Source organism: Pogona vitticeps, chromosome 4, assembly GCF_051106095.1.
Source record: "Pogona vitticeps strain Pit_001003342236 chromosome 4, PviZW2.1, whole genome shotgun sequence".
In the NCBI taxonomy this organism is placed as follows: domain Eukaryota; kingdom Metazoa; phylum Chordata; class Lepidosauria; order Squamata; family Agamidae; genus Pogona; species Pogona vitticeps.
In genome coordinates, this window is record NC_135786.1 from 208927852 (window position 1) to 208952806 (window position 24955).

Consider the following 24955-nt stretch of genomic DNA (forward strand, 5'->3'; position numbering starts at 1 on the left):
CCAGTTCTCAGACTGCTGCTTGAAACTGATTCACTAGAGATATAGGCATTGATTCTGGAAGCTTTGCATATAAGATTGGGTGGTTACTTCTAAACTGTAGTGGCCACATGTATTTCACAGAAATCTTGACTGTACCAACTTGCTATTTGCAGGTATTACTAGTATACTGTAGCTTACATGTGGAAATAAAAATTGAAAAACTGTTGTATCTTTATATTCGCGAAGGCTTTCACGGCCGGGATCTAATGGTTGTTCTGGGTTTTTTGGGCTCTTTGGCCGTGTTCTGAAGGTTGTTCTTCCTAACGTTTCACCAGTCTCTGTGGCCGGCATCTTCAGAGGACAGCAACCTGTGCTCTGGCGTAGTTGGCTTGGGAGTGCAATATTTATGACTGTGAGATAGGCTTTTGTCTTTTTCTGTAGATGGGGGATTAGTGTGTATTGTTGTGGGTGTATTGTTGTGCTAAGGAGAAGAGATTATCTGTTCCTGTGGTTGATGGGTGTCATTAGCTGGTCTTTTGTGTGTAGTGATCCCCTGTCCTTGTGGCTGGGTAGAGTTCTTTGACCCTTTGCACGTTGTATTTTTGAGAGCTGGGAGCCAAGTTTTGTTGAGCTTCATACTTTCCTCTTTTTTGTTGAAACTGTGCTGGTGCTTGTGGATTTCAATGGCTTCCCTGTGCAGTCTGATGTAATGATTGCTGGTGTTGTCCAGTATTTCAGTATTTTGAAATAGAATTTCATGTCCAGTTTGTTTCAGAGCATGTTCAGCTACTGCAGAAATCTGTTTTTGCTAAGAGAAGACTCCCTGGAAAAGACGCTGATGTTGGAAAGTGTGAAGGTGGGAGGAGAAGGGGACGACAGAGGATGAGATGGTTGGACAGTGTCATTGAAGCTACCAACATGAATTTGACCCAACAGTGGCAGTGAAAGACAGGAGGGCCTGGTCCATGGGATCACGAAGAGTCGGACACGACTAAACGACTAAACAACAACAAATGGAAGGAGGATGTGGTAGAGCATAGAAGTGGAAGATCATCCTAGGGGAAAAGTGGTACACAGAAGCTGGAAATGGAGAAGCATGGTCATGATGTCAGGTTCATAAATTGAGAGTATAGATTTACTATTGTTATTTATTTCATCTGGCCCATAGCTTGACCAAAATTACTTTAGGTACCCATCTGGCCCATAGCTTGACCAAAATTACTTTAGGACTACAGCTCCCATAATCCACAGGGTAGTACGGTTAGTATGGTCATGTCAGCAGAGAGATTTCAACTCTGTAGATAAATGAAACATTTCCAAGTTCTGATCTGGCCACCTGTGTTGATAATTTCTGACATGCTGCTTTTATAAGTAGATGAGTTGGTATGTATTTTCTTTTTAAATAAATATTTTGAACAGATTTGTCAGGCTGGCTTTGAAAATGGAGTGAAAATTGTGTTGACTTAAAAATGTTTATATTATGTACTGGAGTAGGAAATGCTTCTCATTGAAATTTGTGATATGTTTGTGTCTGAATGTAGTCAAACATTTCATTTTTTTTAAATAGGCTGACGTTGCAGCCTCGGACATGGCCACAGCCTCCCCGAGGTCTGGAAGCAGTAATAACTATAATGGAAGACTACAAATGCAAATAACTAGTAAGTAAACAATTTGAACATTGTGAACGTGTTTTGTTTTCAATACTCTGGCATGGTACTGTAGTAATACCCATAGTATATGACAAGTGGAACCTGCATCAAAATGTTGGTGTATGGAGTGCTTCTATTTTGGTTTCGAGCCATTTGATTCCATTCCACCTCCTTTCATTTTGTTAGTTTTCTTGCTCTAGCAATGAACCATCTTATACCTTCTGTATTTCTCATATCTTATCCATGGATTAGCTAAGACATAGGTTGGAGGTGTGGGCAAATAGAAATGGCAGAAGACTGATACAGTGCGGTGATATAGTGTTAGAGTGGGATGAAGAGGAGAATATTTTGATAGAATAGGGTGACAGTCATGCATGAAAGGGGCAGTGTATGGCTTTTTGTGGGTAAATGGATGTTGTGAATGTGGTGTTTATGTGTACTTCCCCCCTAATTTTGGTTTTGTTCCTGTCTTCGACGACCATGTAGCTCCAGAAGGTTTATTATGAGAGACTATGGTCCTTTGGCTGAAAAGGACCTCCCATTCCTAACATATTTTATAAAAAATAATTCAGAATTGTCTGATCACATTTTAATTTCTTTTATTTTAGTGAAAATAGCAATATTAATACATAACAAGCAACTTTACACAACAAAGATTTGGTCCATTGTATTAAATTCATTCTTCAATTCATTGTACAGTGGTGCCCCGCACAGCGAGGTTAATCCGTTCAGGATTAACCTTCGCTGTGGGAAACATCGCACTACGGAACACAAAAGGCATTGAAACGCATTGAACAGCGTTTAATGTGTTCCAATGCCAAAGAATACTCACCATTGTGCGATGTTTCCCAGGGGCCGGCAGCCATTTTCGTGCCCTCCCCTCGCACAACGAGGGCGCCAAAATGGCTGCCATCAGCTGTCCGGCGGGTCCAAAATGGCCACCGGAACAGCCGAAAGGGGCGGGGGCGCAGCGTTTTCGTGCCCTTGGTAAGCAAGGGGAGCGCGCGAAAATGCTGCCGGAAGCCCCGAAATGGTTGCGCGCAGCCATTTTGGGGCTTCCGCAGCGTTTTCGCGCGCTCACCTTGCTTACCAAGGGCGCGAAAACGCTGCGCCCCCGCCCCTTTCGGCTGTTCCGGCGGCCATTTTGGACCCGCCGGACAGCTGATCGGCGGGTCGCAAAGCGAAGGTCGGTAAGCGAGCAGCTTACCGACCTTCGCTCTGTGAATTACCACCTATACGGGGACCGTTTTGCGATCGCAAAAACGGCCTCGTAGAGCGAATTCATCGCTCTACAAGGCGCCCGTTGTGCGAGGCACCACTGTATCATAATAAATGTTTAGTTTAATAGTCCAATTCTGTTTCTTGTGTTTGCTTTCTGTTGCAGTTTTCCTTTAAGTCACTTTTGCTTTCCAATCTGCTATGGTTGTCTTCCTGTAGCTCAACTGAATTAGCACACCTTCAGTTCACTACTCATTTAGTATTTATTTGATTTTTCATTTTAATATGATACTTGTTTAATTCTTTATGAATATTTCTATATATACCCAGGACGTGGTGGCACTGTGTGTTAAACCACAGAAGCCTCTGTGCTGCAAGGTCAGAAGACCAGCAGTCATAAGATCGAATCCATGCTATGGAGTGAGCTCCTGTCGCTTGTCCCAGCTCCTGCCAACCTATATATACAGTTTTTAGGTTTTCAAAATTGTCCTTTTAATGTTGTAAGCCGCCTTTGGTTCTTTTAAAGCAAAAGGTGGGTTAAAATATTTTAAATAAATAGTTCAAAATTTTGTATGATGGGGAAGGCTTTAATAATAATTCTTTGTTTAATGACAAGCAGAGCGACGTGGTGGCGCTGTGGGCTAAACCGCAGAAGCCTGCGCTGCAGGGTCAGAAGACCAAGCAGTCGTAAGATCGAATCCACGCGACGGAGTGAGCGCCCGTCGCTTGTCCCAGCTCCCACCAACCTAGCGGTTCGAAAGCATGCAAATGCAAGTAGATAATTAGGTACCACCTCGGTGGGAAGGTAAACAGCGTTCCGTGTCTAAATCACACTGGCCATGTGACCACGGAAAGATTGTCTTCGGACAAAACGCTGGCTCTATGGCTTGAAGAGCGGGATGAGCGCCGCCCCCTAGAGTCGGACACGACTGGACAAAAATTGTCAAGGGGAACCTTTACCTTTACTTTACCTTAATGACAAGCAGTTCTGCCTGAAGTTGTTAAAACTGTTGCTATGGCTGCAGATTGTGCCATCCCATGTGCCTGTTTCTGAATGAGATACTTGAACAGCTGTGATTTCTTAACTCTAGTTTTGGGTGATACAGATTATCTATATTGATTTCAGTCTCAGTTACAAGCTGGCTTTTGGACTACCCTTGGTGGTCTAGCACAGCCTTCACCAACTTGGTGCATTTCAGATGTCTTGGACTGGTGCTAACACCAGTCCCATCTGGCATGGCCAATACTACTCAGAGAAAGTGGAAGGTTTTTTTTTTTTGGTTAAACTTGAAATTCAGAAATATTTGTTGATCTCTTAGAAGCTATCCAGTGGTCATTTAGTAAATTACCAAGTGTGTTCTTCTGCCTGTTGTTCTGATCTACTTTTTCTGGAGCAATTTAAACAATTTACTTCAGGATTACTTACTATAGAACGTGCATGCTCATGCCGTGCTTCATGAATAAAACATAGTACAGTGGTGCCTCGCACAACGGGCGCCTCATAGAGCGATGAATTCGCTCTATGAGGCCGTAATTCACAGAGCGAAGGTCGGTAAGCTGCTCGCTTACCGACCTTCGCTTTGCGACCCGCAACCATTTCGGGGCTTCCAGCAGCGTTTTCGCGCGCTCCCCTTGCTTACCAAGGGCGCGAAAACGCTGCACCCTGGCCCCTTTCGGCTGTTCCGGCGGCCATTTTGGACCCGCTGGACAGCTGATGGCAGCCATTTTGGTGCCCTCGTTGTGCGAGGGGAGGGCGCGAAAATGGCTGCTGGCCCCTGGGAAACATCGCACAACGGTGAGTATTCTTTGGCATTGGAATGCATTAAACGCTGTTTAATGCGTTCCAATGCCTTTTTGTGTTCCGTAGTGCGATGTTTCCCACAGCGAAGGTTAATCCGGAACGGATTAACCTCGCTGTGCGGGGCACCACTGTATTTTATTTTTTCTGTTTGACTCCTGGCTAGTTCAGATAGTATCCTAGAATGAAAAGTAAATGCAAATAATGTTTTGTCAAAACATATTGTTAATAATAATGGCCTCCTTCATATTTTCCAGTGTGAACTGCCAGATTTTATCTACTCTCACTTGTTGCTATTACTTTCAATGTAACATTTTTGTTACCTGATTACTTATTAAAACAAGGTTCCCTTTTGTTTGTTCTCTTTTACGGTTGAAGTCAGTTATGAACTTTAGTGTGGTAGCAAGAGATCCCTTGTGTATAATAGTATCAGAATATAGGAGAGATTCTGTTGAACTATAACTTTACTTGTTGCTTTATTTATGAAAAGCAAGTACATTTTTAAAGCTTTACATAGGAAAATATAAATTGTATGAGCTGGAGTATATAGTTCAGGAGTTTTTCTTGCTGACTATTTCAGACAGTCTTATTTTTGCATTATGTATTTGTATCGTTCACCCTTATTAGATTAAGTAGTTATGAATATTCATGTTTTAGGCTAATGTTGCTGAGAGGCGGAACTGAGAGAATTGTAATAAAGAGGCGGAGTCAGAGAGCAGTCAGTTGGAGAGAGAGAGGGTATGAGTAGTGTGAAAGAGTGGAGAAGGAGATAGAGTGTGGAGTTTGGGGAAATCTGAGAGGTGATTAGTTAGGAGTGTATTATCAAAAAGAAGAGTGTTGTTAGTAATAAATTTACCTTTAGAAGATATTCATGAATCACTATCAATTTCTGTAATCAGTAAACAAAAGTTATATTTAAAAGACTCTGAAGTGTGGAACTGAATCTTCATCTTCCTGAAGTAATGGTGATTTAGTGATCACCTGGTGGCAGCAGTGTAAAAGAGGAGATTGTTCACCTTCGGGTGCCCTGAGACTTGATGGTCAAGCAAGGGGCACAAGGGTGAACGCCACAGTATTCTTTAATACTTTTCCGTGTTTTGGAATTGGGCAGAGATAAAACTAAATTTACTTTACTTTAAGAATATTAGATATTTCAGGTATGTTTGTTAATGATTACAGATCACCCAATTTTTATAGTGGCCCAAATCTTGTTCTTTAGCATAAGACAGATTATAACTTTTGGTGCCCCCTGTGATTCACAGTGCTCTACTAAATCATGGTGGTGCAATGTCGAAAAATAGAACTGAGGAATCAGCAGCCCTATTTTGCTATGTCAGCGTGTAGGCGTTTATATGTACCATGTGGGTATTAAATTTATGATGGTATACGGAATTAAATTTCAAAAATACTGATCTCTAAAATGTTTTCAAAGGCCACGTGACTGAAATTCTGTTGCTTGGCAAAAGAATTCACAACTAGAGAAGGCATATTAATTGAACCTAATGGAGGAGTTGACTCACTGAATTGAATTGGATTACTCTAGTGTGACTTACTATGCTAACCAACAGAATTTCAGCCGGTGTCCCTTGGATGTTCGTTCACTTCCATTCCCATTATGGGCATATATAGGGACATTTAAATGGATTATGCTCTAAATTAAAACTCTTCCAGGCTGAAGGACTATAGCAGTGTGTTTATGATAACCACATCCTCCAAGAATTAAATCATTAGAACTCTTGATACTGAGCATCTCCTGCTCCCTGGCAATGTGTATGTACTGTATGGGCAAATATTGACATTTGAAATGTGTTGTTTTGGATTGTACAGAAAATGTTTTATGCTAGAGGTACAGTGACACAATTCTATCTACTAATTCAGTGGTCTCCAACCTTGGGCTTCCAGATGTTCTTGAACTTCAACCCCCAGAAATCCTGGCCAGCAGAGGTGGTGTGAAGGCTTCTAGGAGTTGTAGTCCAAGAACATCTGGAGGCCCAAGGTTGGGGACCACTGCACTAATTGACACTTAATATTCTTTCTTTTGCACAATTAATATCCAGAAGAATATTTTTTAGAGTTCAGGTGATCTCAGAAAAGGAACTGAACTCTGCTAAAGTACCTCCTGTGCACCTATAGGTGTCTTCCCCTTTGCAATGTGGAAAAACCAAACTTAGATGATTTTGAAAAACAACAGTAGAATTGAATGATATTTGCAAACACAGAAATCCATTCTGAGAAGATGGGGCATGCCAAATTTCAATAGGCAATTTGGGTGTGTGCAGAACACCTTGAAATGTTTTGAGGTTTTAGAAGGCATATGCCCATCTTCTGTACTTTTGAAGGAAATATGCATGACTGTGTATGAAGAAATCATTTATTGATATTGAATGTAAAGGGATGTGAGTTTAAAGTATTTTGTAAATACCTTGGCTTGAAATGAAACATGAGGCCAAACCATATCATATTAGGTCTCAAACGTCTTTAAAGAGATTCTACAATTTGTGGAGGCTTTACTTTCAACTGTAGCTTAGGTTGTAGTTCCTCAGGTTTGGCTGAAAGCAAACACCTTGTTATTTATACTAATTGGAGTCATTAGAAAGGTCTAAGGTGATGATTGTTGAGGGGGAGTAATCTGAAAAACTTTTTGTTGGTTCCTGTGTATAGAACACTAGAAGGAGAGTCATGGGGAGGATAGGCTCTGACCCTGTTACTGGGCAGTTTCTGTAACAAATAGAGAATCAGTAGGGCTTTAGAAATACTATGAGGAATCAGAGATTCATTTGGATCTAGAAACCAGCAGGGAAAAATTCAGAAAAAAGAGGTAGTGTTGAATGGAATAAAGATGAGGTTGTTCTGCTGCTTGAGAGGAAAATTGCAGTCTGAAGTGGGACTGGTGACAGTTTAAGAGGGGGCTTCTATAAGTGAGTGGTTGAGAATCTAAAGCTGAAGTATTGACCTAGATGAAAGCTCAGAAGTCCTTGTGGCAGAACACACAGTACGTTAGCTAAGAAGAAAAGCAGTATGATGGCTGGACCTGACAAAAGATGTCAGTCTACAAACTACTTCTTTTGCATTGAGTTATGGTAATGGTAGAGAGAGGTGTACATAGTGAACATTCTTATATTTCTTTGCCTTCGGGGAGGACCAGGATCTTTTTCATATTTGAATTTATGTTCCAGTCCTTTCATTTACATGAAAGAGAAGGGATGTTTCTCACTTGTGCTTTCTGGTGCTCCAAAGCACTCTATCTGTGCAGTTGAAAACACCAGGATATTAGATTCTTTAAAATGGAAACTTTATTTTACCACAGCACTTTCACTCCAAATCACCAGTTACCAGGCCTGCATGGTCACCTGTTAGCAGTTCCTCCGGGAATGCTTGGCTCTCATGTTGGAGAAGTTCTTGGCAGACAACCATTGGACCACCCACAGTTTTTGGACTAAAGGACATTGCCCATGGCAATGGGTGAAACAGCCCACCCACATTTTTTGGACTAAAGGACATTGCCCATGGGTGAAACAGATCACTACTGCTTGCCACCTTGTTAGTTTTGAAGATCACTTATTCATAAGGTCACCATAAGTTGGAGGTGACTTGACAGCACACAACAACAAAGGCTTATTTGTATCATTTAAAGGCTTTGTATAATTAAAAAGGGGATTGAAAATAAAACAGTTGTGACGGAAGGCTGACGTCACTTCTGTCACTCATAGCTGAAGCTCAAGTGCAGGAGCCTATGAGAAGACAGGAGGGGTGGAGTCAGTTAGGTAGTTGGAGAGAATGAGAGTTGGAGAGAAGGAAAAGAGAGAATGAGAGTGGAGGAGAGAAATTGAGTAGTCAAGATAGATAGCAGAGAACTAGAGAGAACTGATATTATTAATAAGTTGGTTAAAGTGAATAAATCAGTAAAACAAATGAAGAATTGAACGTGTAAACAAAGATAAGAGTTTTAATGATTCTATGCAATAATTAAAAGAACATATGTGGTTCAAATTCAATCTAAATAAACAAGTTATGTTGGCAGCAAGTGTCTGACTGAAGTATTGTGCAAGTGTGGATAAGGGATATCCACTGGTGGCAGCGAATGAAAGAGAAAACATCACCAGAGTAAATCTTGGTTTGGGGAAAACAAACAGGAAACAGTGGGTGGAACGTCACAACAGCCAACATTATAATGTCATTGTACGAAACACTGGTAAGACTGCACCTGGAGTATTGTGTACAGTTCCGGTCACCATACCTCAAAAAAGTCATAGTGGAACTCTTTTCCCTTTCCCACAATACCAAAACCAAGGGACATCCACTCAAATTGAGTGTTGGGAGAGTGATAACAGACAAAAGAAAATATTTACCCAGTGTGTTGTTAGTATGTGGAACTCTGTGCCACAGGATATGGTGATGGCATCTGGCCTAGATGCCTTTAAAAGTGTATTGGACAGATTCCTGGAGGAAAAATCCATATCAGGTTACAAGCCGTAATGGGAATGTATAATCTCCAGGCTTAAAAAGAAGGTATCTCAAAATACCAGCTGCACAGGAGGGGTATCAGGAGACTGGTATCTAGTTGTCTCATGTGCTCCCAAAGGCATCTGGTGAAGCCACTGTGAGATACAGCAAGCTGGACTAGATGAGCCGCTCGCCTGATCCAGCAGGGCTTTTCTTATGTACTTATGGCTGTCACCTTCTGTCAACATGCCTGTTTCAGCTCTTCAGGCCTCTCATCTGAGGTGCAGTCCTTCTGATAAGGTTGGCCTCATTCACAGGAATATCAATGACTGATTTAACCATAATTTAAAAAATGAGAATGACTGCCAAGAAAATGGCCATCATTCTTTACACACACTCCTGTCCAAAGCATGGTCTACTCTATATGGACCCTCAGACCACCATCCAAGTTCTTTTCCCACTTTCCTTCCCAGAGATTCTTACATACCCTTTTCTTGACCACATTCTAAAAGAAGGTAATATTTCTGTTGTGAAACCTCTATTCCCTGTTCCACTAAATGGAAACTAGGATATCCCAAACATTGACTCTGACTACTTGTCCTCCCTATAGTCTTAATAGGCATTTGAAATAGTACACAGGACTTCTCTTTATTAGATACTTGTAGTGTTTAATTTGCAAACAGTACTTACAACACAATTGATTTTCTGTCTTAGGTCTACTTGTAAACATTTTAGTTAGCAGTTGAAAAAGGTGAGGGACATACGTTTTCAAAAAGTTACAGAACCGACTTATAGCTGCTAGATAACTTTTAAGACCCAAAGCTCAGTGGTTTGTTAGGTAGTAAAATGTAGTTACGTTGCTACGGTAGCATCTCTGTAAAACATTCCATACCGGAAGACTGCTAAAGAAGAAGAAAATCTCCTTGAATTGGGAAGATGAATTAACTAAACATTTTAGTTAGCAGTTGAAAAAGGTGAGGGACATACGTTTTCAAAAGGTTACAGAACCGACTTATAGCTGCTAGACAACTTTTTAAGGCCCAAAGCTCAGTGGTTTGTTAGGTAGTAAAATGTAGTTACGTTGCAACGGTAGCATCTCTGTAAAACATTCCTTACTGGAAGACTGCTAAAGAAGAAGAAAATCTCCTTGAATTGGGAAAATGAATTAACCAATGAGGAGTAAGTGAAAACAATGCACTATTAACTTGATGATGTTGATTTTGGAAGGACAACTTCATGAAAGTTTCAGTTTCTGTATCCATTTTAGTCTTTTTCATCATGCACAACGAAAATAAATATCACAGTTGTGGCATCTTAAAGATTAGCAAATTGCTTTTAGTATGAACCTTCATGGATTATGGTCTACAGTGGTGCCTCGCAAGACAATTTTAATTCGTTCCATGAAAATCGTTGTTTGGTGAAAAAATCGTCTTGCGAGGTTCCCTATGCATCGGTCTTAAAAAAAAAGTCCTGCGAAGCATCGGTCTAAAAAAAAAGTCTTGTGAAGCACAGTCATAGAAAAAAAGTCTTGCGAGGCACCATAGTGATCACAAAAACCAATCGTCTTGCGGATTTTTTGTCCCGCGAGGCAATCATCTATCAAGGCACCACTGTACTTAGACACATTGTGCTTGAGGAAGGAGATTGTAATTTGTGGAAGTGCACACTGAAATGACTCTATTAGTTTTTTAAATGCCATAACTCTTTTATTTTTATTCTTTCTCTCTGTGCTTCTTAAAGCAGTGCTTCCTCATATAGGAAAAAAGCAGAATGTAATACAGTATAGTGATGCCATGGCGTCAAGCAGTATAATACTGTAACAGTCATAAGAGGATGGAATGTTCCATAGGTCACTGTAATGAACTGTTGGCTAGATCTATTGGCATTTGCATAAGGTTTATTTAACTTGTGGCTAAATGGTGAGGTGTTGGAGCATGTGTCTTCTTCTCTATTTTACTCATTTTCAATAGGAATAAGAGTTGGGGTGTGGATACAAGGGGATAGGAGGGTAAAGGTAAAATTCTAGAGAGCAAAAGAGTGTTCTTACATCTGCTTACGGTGTTATTACACAGTTTATGCTAAAAATGGAAATCACCCACAAAAGAGAAACAATATAATATTTTTCCAGAATATCTATACCTACTAATTTCTCCATTCCCTTGGACCTTTTATCTATACTTTCTAATCCATATTTTGAATCCAATTATAAAACCATTTCCATTTGTAAGTCCTTATCTATAAAGCATCTTGTATATATTTTCTTTAAAACTTACTGATTTTGTAAGTTTAATATTATTCTGCCAAATTTGTGCCCAGTGTTCTAAATCAATATGATGACCAATCTTTTGTGCCCATTTTATCATACAGTCTTACACCACTTCATTTTCCATTTTATCAACCACTTACATGTGTTTGACTCTGTTCCCAGGAGCTTCATCAACTCCACGTACTCTCTCTTCCTGTGCCTCACCTTCCATGGAATATGCTCCATGCTGGAGCATGTCTCAGCTGCACAGTTGTGAAATGTGCCCTGACAACCTCATCAATTAGCTGCAATTAGTTGTGGCAAATCATTGCAAACTATACAGAAATACCATTAGGACTTTTAACCATTGTTGGTAATAAAATGCTCCTATGTGCCTTTAATATATCTGATATTTTTAGTCTGTCATCTGCACTGAAGTCTTGATAATATGAAGACATTAAATTTAATTAGTACTTTACTTAAGCTATTTCTCTCACACATTGTCTGTTTGCATTGTTAAGATACACATATCATGGTAGAAGAAAATACTCCACGACTTGTGTATATGTTTCAGTGAATCAGATGCATGCCATTGTTTGGTACGTGTTCCTATAGTAGTTCACTGAGTGCGTTTACGTCTGCTTTTGCATGCCTTTATACTGCAAAAATGAGAATCTGTATTATTTTTCTGAGTTCTTTTATTTTCTTTCCTTTTTTTGTATAAAGCATATACTAAGAACAACATCCAACAGAGGAACACAGAAAATTACTGACAATACAGCAAAGGGAAACATGATTAAAATCTGGGAATGCAAAATGTACAGGAACATTCATGTTTATATATTTCAAACTTAATGGTGTACCTCTGGAAAATTCTATCCCTGTCTAATGCAATAATGAAAAAAACTTTGGAAAGCCTAGGTGTCTTGAATTATATGGGCTTGGGGAGTGCTAATCAGGGAGGGAAGAGCTGCCAATTACAGTGGTGCATTGCTTAACAATTACCTCGTTAAAGGACAAATTGACTTGACAATGAGGTTTTTGCGATCACTTTTGCGATCGCAAAACCATGTTTTAATGGGCAAAATTCGCTTCCTGACTATCGGTTCCCTACTTCGGGAACCGATTCTTCGCATTATGACAATCAAAACAGCTGATCGTCGGGTTTCAAAATGGCTGCCGGCTGTTCAAAATGGCTCCCTGCTGAGCTTTAGGATGGATTTTTCACTACACTCCGGTTTACTAATTCATCCCAATATAATCAATGTCCTTTCTTTGGAGCAAAGCATATCTATCCGACCTCTGATCATAAATTTATGCCCCCAGGTTTGCCCATTTCTCCCCCTTTACATTTTTCCCATCAAGGCAATCTCAATATGTTTTCCCCCTCATCTCCCAACCCTCTCCTCCTTTTTGAGCATTTCATCCTGCTTTCTAAGGAGAAAATTCTCTCTCTCTCTCTCTCTCTCTCTCTCTCTCTCTCTCTCTCTCTTGACGATAGCAGTTCTTCAGTGATTTCAGTGGTTTCAGTTGGTTTGTCTTCCATCTCCTCCCTAACATATGATCCAAGAAGTGTCGCCTTAATTTCTGCCTTGGCTTCTGAGATCTGGGCCTTGATTTGATTAATAATAGTCAATTGGAATTCCTGAAGACAGCTCTTGAAATAATCCTCCATTGTGGGTTTCAATAATGAATCTCACACTCTATCTCCAGTCCATAGCCATAAAAGTCAAACAGGCTAATTGCTCAGATTTCCCTCAAGATTTATTAGGCAGCCTGAACTCAGAGTCCTGCGAAGAGCACTCTAATCATAAATCTAGCTGTAGTAAAGATGCTATTTGATTTATAATCCATCTTTGCAGCTCGATGCAGAGTCACACAGGTTACATTTTTCAGAGTTATTTAAAGTTCTCAAGCCTCTAGTTTATGAAAAACCAGTTCTCGGGGAGGAGGAGTTGGGGGAGAAACGGCAAAGTTTGTTTCATTTTCCCAATTCTCTCAGCTGTGATGCAGTAAAAAAAAAAAAGCCAGCTTTGCAGGGATTACCATAGTTCTATGTCACTTTGAGATCTTTCTCCTTGATCAGCCTCCACAAAAATCTGATCTATTACTTGCCGTGAATATAGCAGTTCATTTAATTTCTGTTCATGCAGTCAGATAGTAAATCTTCATACCTCCCCTTTCTCCGGGCAGCTACTCACTATCATCATGGCGACCTTCACAAGTCAGTTGTGTGTAGGAAGGGAAACATCTGAAAGACAGATTGCAGTCTGAATCTCGGCGTTTCCAAGCTCCACTTGCTGCAAGACCACTCTCTTGTGGAAACTTGCCCCCCTTTCCCTGGGGAATCCACTGACCTGGGAATTCCCCTGTTCTCACTGCCCCTTGCTCTGCCCCTTGTTGAAGATGCTCCTTTGATTCTGCGAAAACTCATTTGTGTTTGATTTTGCGAAAACTGATTTGTGAAAACCACCCTTTGTTAGTTGAAAAAGAAGTACATTAGAACCCTCTTATACACATGATCAGTTTCCACTGATTCACTTATCCATGGTTTGAAAATATTTTAAAAAGATTAAAAGAAAAAAATCGAGATATTTTTCATGTGTATTAGCAGGACTAGGTACTAGAGTGAGCCAGAGACTATGAAGACTTGTTGATGAATAATTCATGATGGGGGAGGGGCTTGGAACCAATCCCCAATGGATATGTGAGTCCTACTGTATGCTAAAGAAGCAAAATGAAATCAACAAATTCTTCCTGCACAAAAGCTTGTGAAAGCTGAAAGACTGATATATTACGACACCTCTATTACATTTTACACTACTTGTTTTATAAGCATTTGCAGAATAGTGCTAGTGGCAGTACTCCTTATTACAGTGTATGGGAGATTTTTTGAATGCATGTTTTAACAACTTTGTATTGAAAGTACAGTGGACCCTCGATTTACGGAATTAATCCATATTGGAACTGTGGCCGCAGGTTGAAAATTCCATAGGTTGAGGGTCCATTTCCCACAGGAATGCATTGAAAACCATTTAATCTGTTCCAGCCAAAGAAAAAAATCCTGGGCTTCCAAAGCTGCACCCGCTGCCCTCTGCTTTGTGTCCCCACTGTTCTCTGCCTCCCATCCCCACAGAGACAGGAGGCAGAGGGCACCAGGTACAGGAGATATAAGGCCAGTGGGTGCACCTTTCTAAGCCCCGAAAGCTGACAGCGGGTGCAGAGCAGCTTTCGGCTTTCCGGCTTCCAAAGCTGCAAGCTGAAAGCTGCTCTGTGCCCGCTGTCAGCTTTCGGTGCTTAGAAAGCTGCCCCCACTGGCCTCTTGTCTCCTGTCCACAGGAGGCAGAGGGCACTGGGGACAGGAGACAAGAGGGCACTGGGGGCTGCTTTGAATTTCCCGCCCTTTCCCCCACCTTTCGTAGGTCAAAGCTCCGGCTGCAAGTCGAAGTAAAATTTTGCGGCTGGAGCTTTTTGTACCTCAAAATCTCAGTAGGTAGGGACCTTCATAAGTCGAAGGTCCACTGTAGTTGAGAAATTGTATTTTTAGAGTTCTTTGAGGAAGAAATAGAAGCTAGCTAAATAAACATTTTGTTTATTTTATGCTAAGATTTTTCTGCACTTTACAATAAAAAAACTCCTGATTCTGTTTAAGATGTATGCTTCCGGATCTAAGAACTCAAGTAAGGGACAGGTGGAAGAGTGATCTGTGGAGTTTTCAGTTAAGCGATTACTTGAGAGTGATACAAGGAAAATAAAGAGAATATGTAGATATCATTCTCTTACATAATATCAAGTATCTTTACTTATCTGACAATCATATGACAAATGTCACACTGTTATCTGACATCCATTAAATTAATAAATGCTACTATTATTGTAGATAGAATGCTACCGAGTGCAAAATGGCTGTTATATTCAGGTAGTCTTTTGTCCTGATATTAAAGAAAATATTCTGAAATGTTATTCTGTGTAAAGTAATAAGATATAGTGCCTTCCTAGCTTATATTTTATGCTGTTGTATTGATCTCTTATTGTTAAATTTTGGGGCTGACTTGGTTGGCTACATATTTTTTGCAGACAGTATAAAAGTAGCTTCTTTTCTCATTTATTATTTTGAATAAATGAATTACTAATTTTGTCATTTCCGGACTGAAATGTTTTCCTATGGTTCTAAGCAATATTTTTATTAGTTTCTAGTGCCAAACTGAAAAGGAAGAAGAACTGGTTTGGTGGAACTGCCATCTATACTGAAGTAGTAGCTGATAGTGAAATTAAGAAAACATCTAAGTCCAACAGTTCCTCCAATCCAAAATGGGATGAACAGTTGACTGTGTAAGTAGTTCCTGTTCTGTAATGCTGACTGTTCTTAATGTTTTATGTTCACTGAGAATTTAAAAAAATCTGGAACATGTTTTAACGTGTACTGTATTGTGCATTTTTCCAGTCTCCTGCTCCATCATGCCTTCCACTCACAGGCTGATAGCAGGAAATTCAAATGGCCTCCCAGCCCATCTCTGTCTCCGCTGCTCACTTCCCAGCTGGGCCCTGCCTCCCGAAGCCTGGCTGGGAAGCGAGGAGTGGGGATGGACCCCACACTGCAAGGCAGGAGCCGGGAAATTCAAATGGCCTTCTGGCTGGGCTCTGACTCCCCCCACTGGCTCTGTCCCTGCTGCTCGCTTCCCAGCCGGGTTCCAAGAGGCAGAGCCCGGCTGGGAAGTGAGCAGTGGGGACAGAGCCAGTGCTGGGTGATAGAGCCCGGCCGGGAGGCCATTTGAATTTTCCGCCATCCACCTGCAAGTGGGAGGTGAGGGGCCGAAGCACCCCAGTCAGGCTCAAGCCTCCAGAGGTCCCTTCATCCGGACCAGTATCGGACCGGCTGTTACAAGAGCAATCTATTATACGAATTGAGTCTTAAAAAGACACACTGATGATGATCCCTTCCGCCCAGCCTGTTCCCTATTCTGGCTCAGTTCCTGGCTTCGCCAGTCGATGCGGAAGTGACTGTGATACTGAAATCCCCATACTCGAGTCCCGTTTCTACTGGTCGCTCCATATCATTGGGTGAATCGGATTCAGTGTGTCCGGCACCTGACGTTTCCCCTCCACGAAAGAGATTGAGAAAGGAATGTCATACAGCTCATCATGGTGCCAATCCTGCGAGACCCATTACTCCGACTGGGTCTTTTACGTCTCAAGAGCCATCTAGGAGGTATAGGCAGTCCAAGAGGGTCACACTCTACAATCCACCAGAGTATTACAACCCTGGCCATAGACGCTCTCAATATCGAGCACTTCGGTACCATCCATCCGAGCTTGATTATTACCGGAATCATCCTTGTCAATGACATTATTATTACGAATCTGATACCTGATTCATCCTTCTCTCCCTGGTACCAGCACCAGTATCATGACACCTGCCAGTCCCGATCTTCATCAGAGATGGAATCGGTACCACCCTCGCCGGTACCGAAATATAGATCTCATAAAAGAAAACATGCTGATTCATCTAGACCTCTACCTACAGTATCAAAGAGGCCCCATGCCTCGGTACCATCTCAACAATCCCTTCAACAATCGGTACAATCAACTACTACATACGTGGGTCCTCAGCATCTGCCTTCTGGTACCAAACAGTCAAACAAGGAGCAGATAATTTCAGTACTGTCTCAACTTGTTTCATCAAAGCCTCGCCATACTGTTTTGATATCAACTCCATCACAACACTGCCCAGCCTCTCCCACCCTGTCTTCACATTTGTCCTCCTCACACTCTTCTTACTCCATTCTGAACCAGGAATCCCCGCCCAATTTACCTACACCTGATTCTGACAATAGTCTTAACAATCCACCATCACCATCCAATGATTTTTCTTCATACTCACAATTGGTCTTGCGTATTGCCAAGGCAATGGAACTGGACATACAACAGCCTTCCCAGGCACAGTCAGATAAAGTTTATGAAGATATTAACGACCAAAAATCTCTGACTCTGAGCACGAGTTTTATTCCTTCTTTACTTGATCTTGCCAAACAAATCTTGACAAAGCCTTCGTCTATACTTCAAATATCTCGTAAAGTGGAAAACTTTTACAAACCCATTGAGATAATACTGCCTTTCTCTTTAAACATCTGCCACCTAATTCACTAATTATTCATGCCACTCAAAACAGAGCTCGTAACAACTCTTCTACAACACTTAACAATAAAGAAGGCAGGAAAGTTGATATTGTAGGACGCAGGGTCTACTCCTTTGCCTCATTTAATCTCTGCGCTGCCAACTATATTGCAGCAATGGGAGCATACCATCGTTATTCATGGAATAAGGCTCTCCCATCTCTCCAGTCTGCCACAGGTGAATACAACGCTCTCAAAAGACGCCATATCTCCCATCACTATTACAGAACACCAATCATTTTTTTTTCTTCCGTTACTTTACTGTCCCAATACGAGATGGAGGACTAAGAACTATTCTAGACCTTCGAGAACTCAATTATTACATAATTCCAAGAAAATAATGAATGGTGACACTAGAATGAATTTTATCTAACCTTCAACATCACAATTGGTTCGTGGTTATAGATCTAAGCGATGTTTACTTTCATATCACGATCCGTCAAGATCATTGCAAATTCCTCCGATTCGCTATAGGAGAACATGCCTACAAATTTAAGGCCCTTCCCTTCGGCCTCTCTACAGGACCAAGAGTACAGTGGTGCCTCGCATAACGTTTGCTTCGTTTAACGTTTTTTTCGCTTAACGTTTATTTTTTCAGAGTCAGATTGTGCTTCGTATAACGTTTTTCCCTATGGGCGATTTTCGCATAGCGTTTTTGGGACCATGCTTCGCTTAACGTTTTTTGTTTTAGGTCCCCTGCTTCACTTAACGATGTTTTTGTTTTCAATTTAAAAAGTGTCTTAGAAGGGTCCAAAACGGTTCTAAATGCTTGGATTCGTTAGAGGACCCCTTAAGTCATGTGCAAACCTGATTTGGCTTTGATCTGACGTTTCGTTAATTTTTTGTGAATTTTTGTTTTTTGGCCCATAGGAACCAATGGACCTGTCAAAATCTGACAGCTCCATGCTTTCCTATGGGGGAGAAAACAATTTACAAAAAATTAACGAAAGTTCAGATCAAAGCCAAATCAGGTTTGCACACAACTTAGGGGGTCCTCTAACGAACCCAAGAATTTAGAACAGTTGCTGAGTCTTCATTAATTTTTTGTGAATTTTTTCTTCCCCCATAGGAAATAATGGAGCTGTCAGATTTTGACAGCTGTCAAAAGTTGGGGGAAAGAAATTCACCATTAATTAACGAAAAGTCAGATCAAAGCCAAATTAACTTTTGCATCCGTTTTAGAGGGTGCAGAAGCTAATCCAAGCATTTAAAACAATTTTTGACCCTTTTATGACACACTTAATTTTGCAAAAATTGACTTCGCAAAGCCATTGAAACGTATTGAGTCAGCTACAATACATTCCAATGGAGGATACATTGTATCGTATAACGATGTTTCCTATGGGTTTTTTCGCTTAAGGACGGCAATCCGTGCCTATTGGAACGGATTAACCGGTTTCCAATGCATCTCTATGGGAAATGGTGTTTCGCATAACGATGTTTCGCATAACATTTTTTTTTTTGGAACCAATTAAAAACATTATGCGAGGCACCACTGTATTTACAAACTGCATGACACCCGTAGCAGCCCATCTATGTACCTTGGGAATTTTGAATTTCCCATACATAGACTATTGGCTAATGGTTTCTCCTTCCCGTCTGCAAGCTCTGAAGGATGTCCAGACTGCTCTTTCTCTCCTTGTGGATCTGGGTCTAAAAGTCAACGAAGAAAAATCAATTCTCACTCCTACTCAACACATCACATATATAGGCACTCTTCTTGATTCCACCAAAGAAAGAGTGTTCCTGCCCCAGTAAAGTGCCATCAAACTTCATTCTCTCATCAATCAGTTCTGCCCACATTCCTATGTCACTGCACATTCCGTTCAACGTCTGTTAGGTCTCATGGCTTATACAACCTCAATTATTCTCCATGCCAGACTGAAAATACATTCACTTCAGTCCTGGTATCTTACCCTTTTTGATCCAATGGTAGATTCTCAATCAAAACTCTCCTCCCAACTTCTTTGGTGGGACAACCCATCCAACCTATTTACGGGTTGATTTTTCTCTCCCCTTCAACCAACAATACAAATTACTACAGATGCAAGCAACACAGGATGGGGTGCGCACTGCAACATTCTTCAAATCCATGACATCTGGTCCTGCAGAGAAAGTGCTCTCCACATAAACAATCTAGAACTGTTGGCCATCTTCAATGCGTTCAGAGCATTTGAGCTGCTCATTCGTGGCAACATTGTCCAAGTGACGACAGACAACACAACTGCATTGTTTTATGTGAACAAGCAAGGGGGCATGCACTCCCTTCCACTTCTTTATCTCACAGCACAGTTTTGGGACTGGTGTCTGGAACACAATGTCTTTCCCATGGCAGTATACATTGCCACACAGGAAAATATAGTGGCAGACAGACTCAGTCGTCTACAGACTCAAACACACTAATGGTCATTGGACCAATCAGTATTTCGTCATCTATGCAAGCTATGGGGCCACGCACAGATCGATATTTTAGCAACGCCTCACAATGTCAAATATGACCTATTGTGCTCCAGAGTGGGCATAGGACGCAGGTCCCAAGGGGACACACTCATGGTGGCTTGGGCTATACACCTCGTATACAGTACCTCTTTCCTCCCATTCCATTGCTCCTTCGAACAATATCCAAAATCAGACAGGACCATGCCAATGCAATCCTTATCGCTCCATGGTGGCCGATACAGCCATGGTTCATGGTACGGTCCATCAGCAGCGATTATGTTCGCCTCCCTCTAATTCCACACTTGCTGTCACAGCATCAGGGTCGAACCCACCACCCAGAACTACAGACTCTTTGTCTTACAGCGTGGAGAATCCTCCCTCAGTGAATGCGATCCTCACATGCACGTAAACCCTCTACAACTAAGTTATATTTCTACAGATGGTCTGCCTTCACGATAAATTTGCTGTCCAACATAATCTGCCAACTAATCCAACTAATTTACAAACTGTTTTACAATTTCTCTAGTACTTATTTGATAAACAACTATCTCTTTCAACTCTCAAGGTCTGTTTGTCAGTAGTTATAGCCCATCAGCTGTAAAATATGGAAGCTGCTATGATTTTTCGCCATCCCATTTTGAAACAATTTCTAAGAGGCGTTTCCAATATGCAACCTTCAGCTCCACCACCGCCTCCACAGTGGTCCCTATCTCTTGTTCTACACTGGCTCTCCCGCCCTCACTTTGAACCACTTGCCAATACTTCAGAATACCTTCTCTCAAAACTCTTCCTGGTAGCCATCACATCGGCCTGCAGAGCTTCTGAACTTGCAGCCTTGAGAATTGATCCCCCATTTCTTCAATTTCATCCCGATAAAGTCACCCTGTTTCCGCATGATTCCTTCTTATCTAAGCTTGTGTCACATTTCCATCTCTCCCAACCTATAATCTTACCTACATTCTTTCCATCACCAACTACTGATTTGGAACAATCGCTACACACACTGGACACTAGAAGAGCCTTAGCCTTCTATATATCAAGGACAGCCTCCTTCCATAAATTGAAAAGACTTTTTGTCTCTCCACACCCACCTCATAGGGGCTCCCATGTTTCTTCGCAAACAATTTCTCGATGGCTTATCTCAACTATAAAACTGGCATACCAGCTTGCTAAGCAGCCTCTGCATGTGGGCGTTAAGGCTCAATCTGCCAGAGCTACAGCTACTTCTGCAGCATTTCTTTGTGGAGTCTCCCGGACATTCTAAGGCTGCTACATGGTCCACACCATCTACGTTTGCAACATACTACAGACTGGACCTGAGAGCCAAAACTGATGCATCCTTCGGGAGAGCGGTACTTTCTGTGGTTCTTCCATGATGTCCCTCCACCTTTAAGGTAAGCTGGTTAGTCACCCATTACTGTGCATTCACAGAGACCATGAAGAAGAAAGACGGGTTACTTACCTATAACTCTGTTTCTTCGAGTGGTCATCTGTGAATTCACACTTCCCACCCGTCCTCCCCTCTGTCCGTCACTCCTGTATCCATTGATGCAGCGGCAGGCTGTTCTTTAGAACTGAGGTAATTTAGAGGGCAGGCGGACCTTACGGGCTAAGGGGGCGGTCCTTGACGAAAGTAGCATAAAGGTCTGGAATATTCTGGAGATCTCTGCGCAAGCGCAGATTTAACCCATTAGTGTGAATTCACAGATGACCACTCGAAGAAAAAGAGTTACAGGTAAGTAACATCTCTATCTCTCTTAACCTCTAATAACATTCAGACTTTATGACTGTCATGTGCTCTATTTCGGGCCACTGTAATGACAGGTCAGTCAGTTCACCTGGTGTTGAATGTTTTTTTTTCACATTCACTGGGTGCAAGGTGATCAGATCATGTAACAGCAATACTGAACCAGATTGCTGTGGTTACTGGTGCATTGCCAAGACCAATCTGAAGTACCGATTTTAATCTTCAAAATCTTGATATATTTGCAGAACAAGTTACCTGCAGGACTATTCTCTCTCCCCCTCCCCAATTTTTCAGACTGGACGATCAGTAGTAGACTCTCAAATGTCCATTTTTTGGGAAAATTATGTTGACAACTACAAAGGAAATGAGTTATGGTCTGGGATCTATAAGGCCATCTTACAGTCTTTTAGAAAACCTTGTAAGAAGACCCACCTATTTTGTGTGATCTTTTCTTGGTTGTGTTTTAATGGACTGTTCTTAGCATAAATCTACAGTTGTGTATCAGATTTTAGTACTGGGTAATAGTAAGAGTTCTCACTGTTATTGATTTTATTTATTTGCTTATTTATTTATTTATTTAGCTCTCTTATAATTTACAGGGTTTATTATGTAAGTCACATTAGAAATGTTGATTAAACAAGGTTTACTCATAGATTAGACATCTATCCTGACATCTGTACATACCTGGAGTTTGTTTGAATTTAGGCAGCTAGACTAGGGAGTGAGAATTCAGAGCAGTGGATCTGCATTTTTAGTTCCCTACAAAACTGAACAAAATGTGATCTCACACAATTGCATATTAATATGTTATTTTTGATAGATTTTGTCCTTGTGGTATTTCAATGTGTGGATATCATTAGACTGCATATTGTAGAAGAATTAATGTTCACTGTTTTTTGTCTTCCTTACAAATTTCTTATGGGTAACATTTCACCATTTTATATGGCATTGTCTTGTTGGCTGCAAAACATAATAAAATGTTTAATAGTTACAATAAATATTAGAAAAAAGTATCCTGGTACAAGATTGAAGAGTTACCAGGCAAAGTATAGTGCTGATTTGGAGGCTGGGACTGAGGAACTCTCTGGAACAGATTTTTCTTACTGAAGGGTGCCTTGAAGAGAGAGAGAGAGACCAAAAATGCTGATGCTACCATGATTTAGGCTGTTTTATATACTTCATTCTCTTCATCTGTACTTAAGAACATGTAAGTCAGTCACTCAGCAAGTAAGAAAATCAATATTTTATGTATCCTGAAAGTTTAGTTTACTGATCTGATGGAATGTTTGTAAACGTCATAAAGTTGTTTTGTTTTCTGTAACAGATTGAAATCTAAACTCTTTTTTAGTAGATACAGAGACGGTTCTCAGATAGTTTAGGCTTCATTTAATGCTGAATATGATTAAATTTATAGATACTAGGAGGTTCTTTTTTCTTAATTTTGAAAAGAAAACTAAATTTCTTTGTCTACAGGAATGTGACTCCACAGACCACTTTGGAATTTAGAGTTTGGAGCCATCATACTTTAAAAGCCGATGCTTTATTAGGAAAAGCCACTGTGGATCTTAGGCAAGCTTTGGAAATACATAATAGAAGATGTAAGTCACAAATTTATATCTAGTTTCCATTAGTTAATCAAATTTATACTGCAAAAGTGTATGTTCATGGTTTTATTGGTATGTTTAATTTTATTTTATGTGCCACTTATAAAGTGTTCCAGCAGTTCTTTATATTTAAAGACATACAGTGGAACTCATACACTGGTGGATGTAATGATCCTGTCTTCCTAAAGAGGCAAAGATCGTGGCCAGGGAGTCCCTCTGGGTGCAAAACTACCACCTTTATTTCTTGGGTTAGTTCCTTTAGGCCTCAGAAGTGCATAGTAAGCCCCATAGACAAGCCTGAACCTTAAAAGTAACCTTTGATTGCTTCCAAAGCAATAAAACATAGGCTATGAGTTTCCTTAAAATACACACCAGCCTTGTAGAACAGTAGGACCTGTTATTTACAGTAGCCACTATTAACCTTCTTTCATCCCCACTGGATTTAGTTATAGTCCTGCTGTATTCAAGAGACCACTCCTCTGTTGAATAATTATATTTGTTTTATTAAGAAAATAAAGTAGATTCATTAGCATACAGTTGTAGCTTTAAAGCATAAGCATTGAGCATATCCATCTGTTACAATGTTTAAATAAACTTACGGTTTCTAATTAAAATAAAAACAGCTAGGTAATCATCTTTGCTCTATGTCCATACATATTGGAGTCTAGATGCTGGGCTATTTCCCCCCGTTCTTGAAAAGAAAAACAAGCCTCTATTCTTTTTTACGTACACAAACCCTCTCATTTTACATATCTTTAGGACCTCCTTCCTAATTACTCTTTCAAGCTGGCAACCAGTTAAGTCCAAGTAGGTGTAATTCAGAACAATCACGGCCAAAGTTCTCATGATCCAGGCTCCAGGTGTCTTATCTTCTCCAAGTTAGTGGTTTTTGTTGCGTCTCTTCTCTCTGGACTGTTCGACTTTGTGACTTAGACAAACAACTCTGCATAACAAGTTCATGAAAAACATCTCTTTTAAAATTCATCTTATGCAGAACCTAATAGACTCAATTTTAGTATGACTACAATTCCCAGTTTCCTCCCATTATTCCAATATGACTTTCTGATAATATAGAAATGTTACAACTGATAAAACATCAGGGATGTTGACAAGTCTTTGAGTCCAAGTCCTAAGTTCGAGTCTTTGGTACCAAGTCCAAGCCTTTGATACCAATTTCCGAGTCCAAAACCCCATCCGAGTACCTATTAAAAATAAGCTTTTTCCCCCAGAAAAAAGGGAGGGGTGGATGGATGCTGAGTCATGACTCAAGTCCAAGACATTGAAAAAAAAATCCTGAGCTGAGTCCAAGTTGAGTGCCCAGTGCGACTTAAGTCCAACTTGTCAGCAAGTCCCACATTTCAAGTTTTCTTCTGCATACTAGGAAAGTGCCCATTCATATTCATGTAATTCATATAACCCATAACTGATTTGATGTATAAAAATGCTATTTTGTCAAAAAAGTATGTATTTACTAAGATGGTGGTGGCAGCTTATCTCCTTACGCTGCTTGTGTACAGTCATGTGTGGTTCAATGACTGTTATGGTGTATGTGTGATTAGAATAAACTACTGAAACATTAATGTAATTTGGATAACTATGTTGGCAATCCTAAATTCAGATCAAATTATCTGAAGACTTTTAAAAATCTTATATTAATACA

At 40.6% G+C, this 24955-nt stretch overlaps 1 protein-coding gene across 4 annotated transcripts in view; it reads left to right on the forward strand.

Moving 5' to 3' along the window:
• Positions 1–24955, forward strand: part of WWP1 (WW domain containing E3 ubiquitin protein ligase 1) — a 76007-nt gene that overhangs the window by 20859 nt on the left and 30193 nt on the right. For 3 of the 4 annotated variants that reach the window (XM_020804970.3, XM_078393580.1, XM_078393581.1), the window contains 3 exons: positions 1547–1637; positions 15523–15664; positions 23165–23289. In XM_020804970.3, the coding sequence (XP_020660629.2) occupies positions 1568–1637; positions 15523–15664; positions 23165–23289 (337 nt within the window). In that variant the 5' untranslated portion in view covers positions 1547–1567. Of the gene's footprint in view, positions 1–1546; positions 1638–15522; positions 15665–23164; positions 23290–24955 lie in introns of those variants that run through there. The other variant, XM_020804975.3, reaches the window with a different exon arrangement.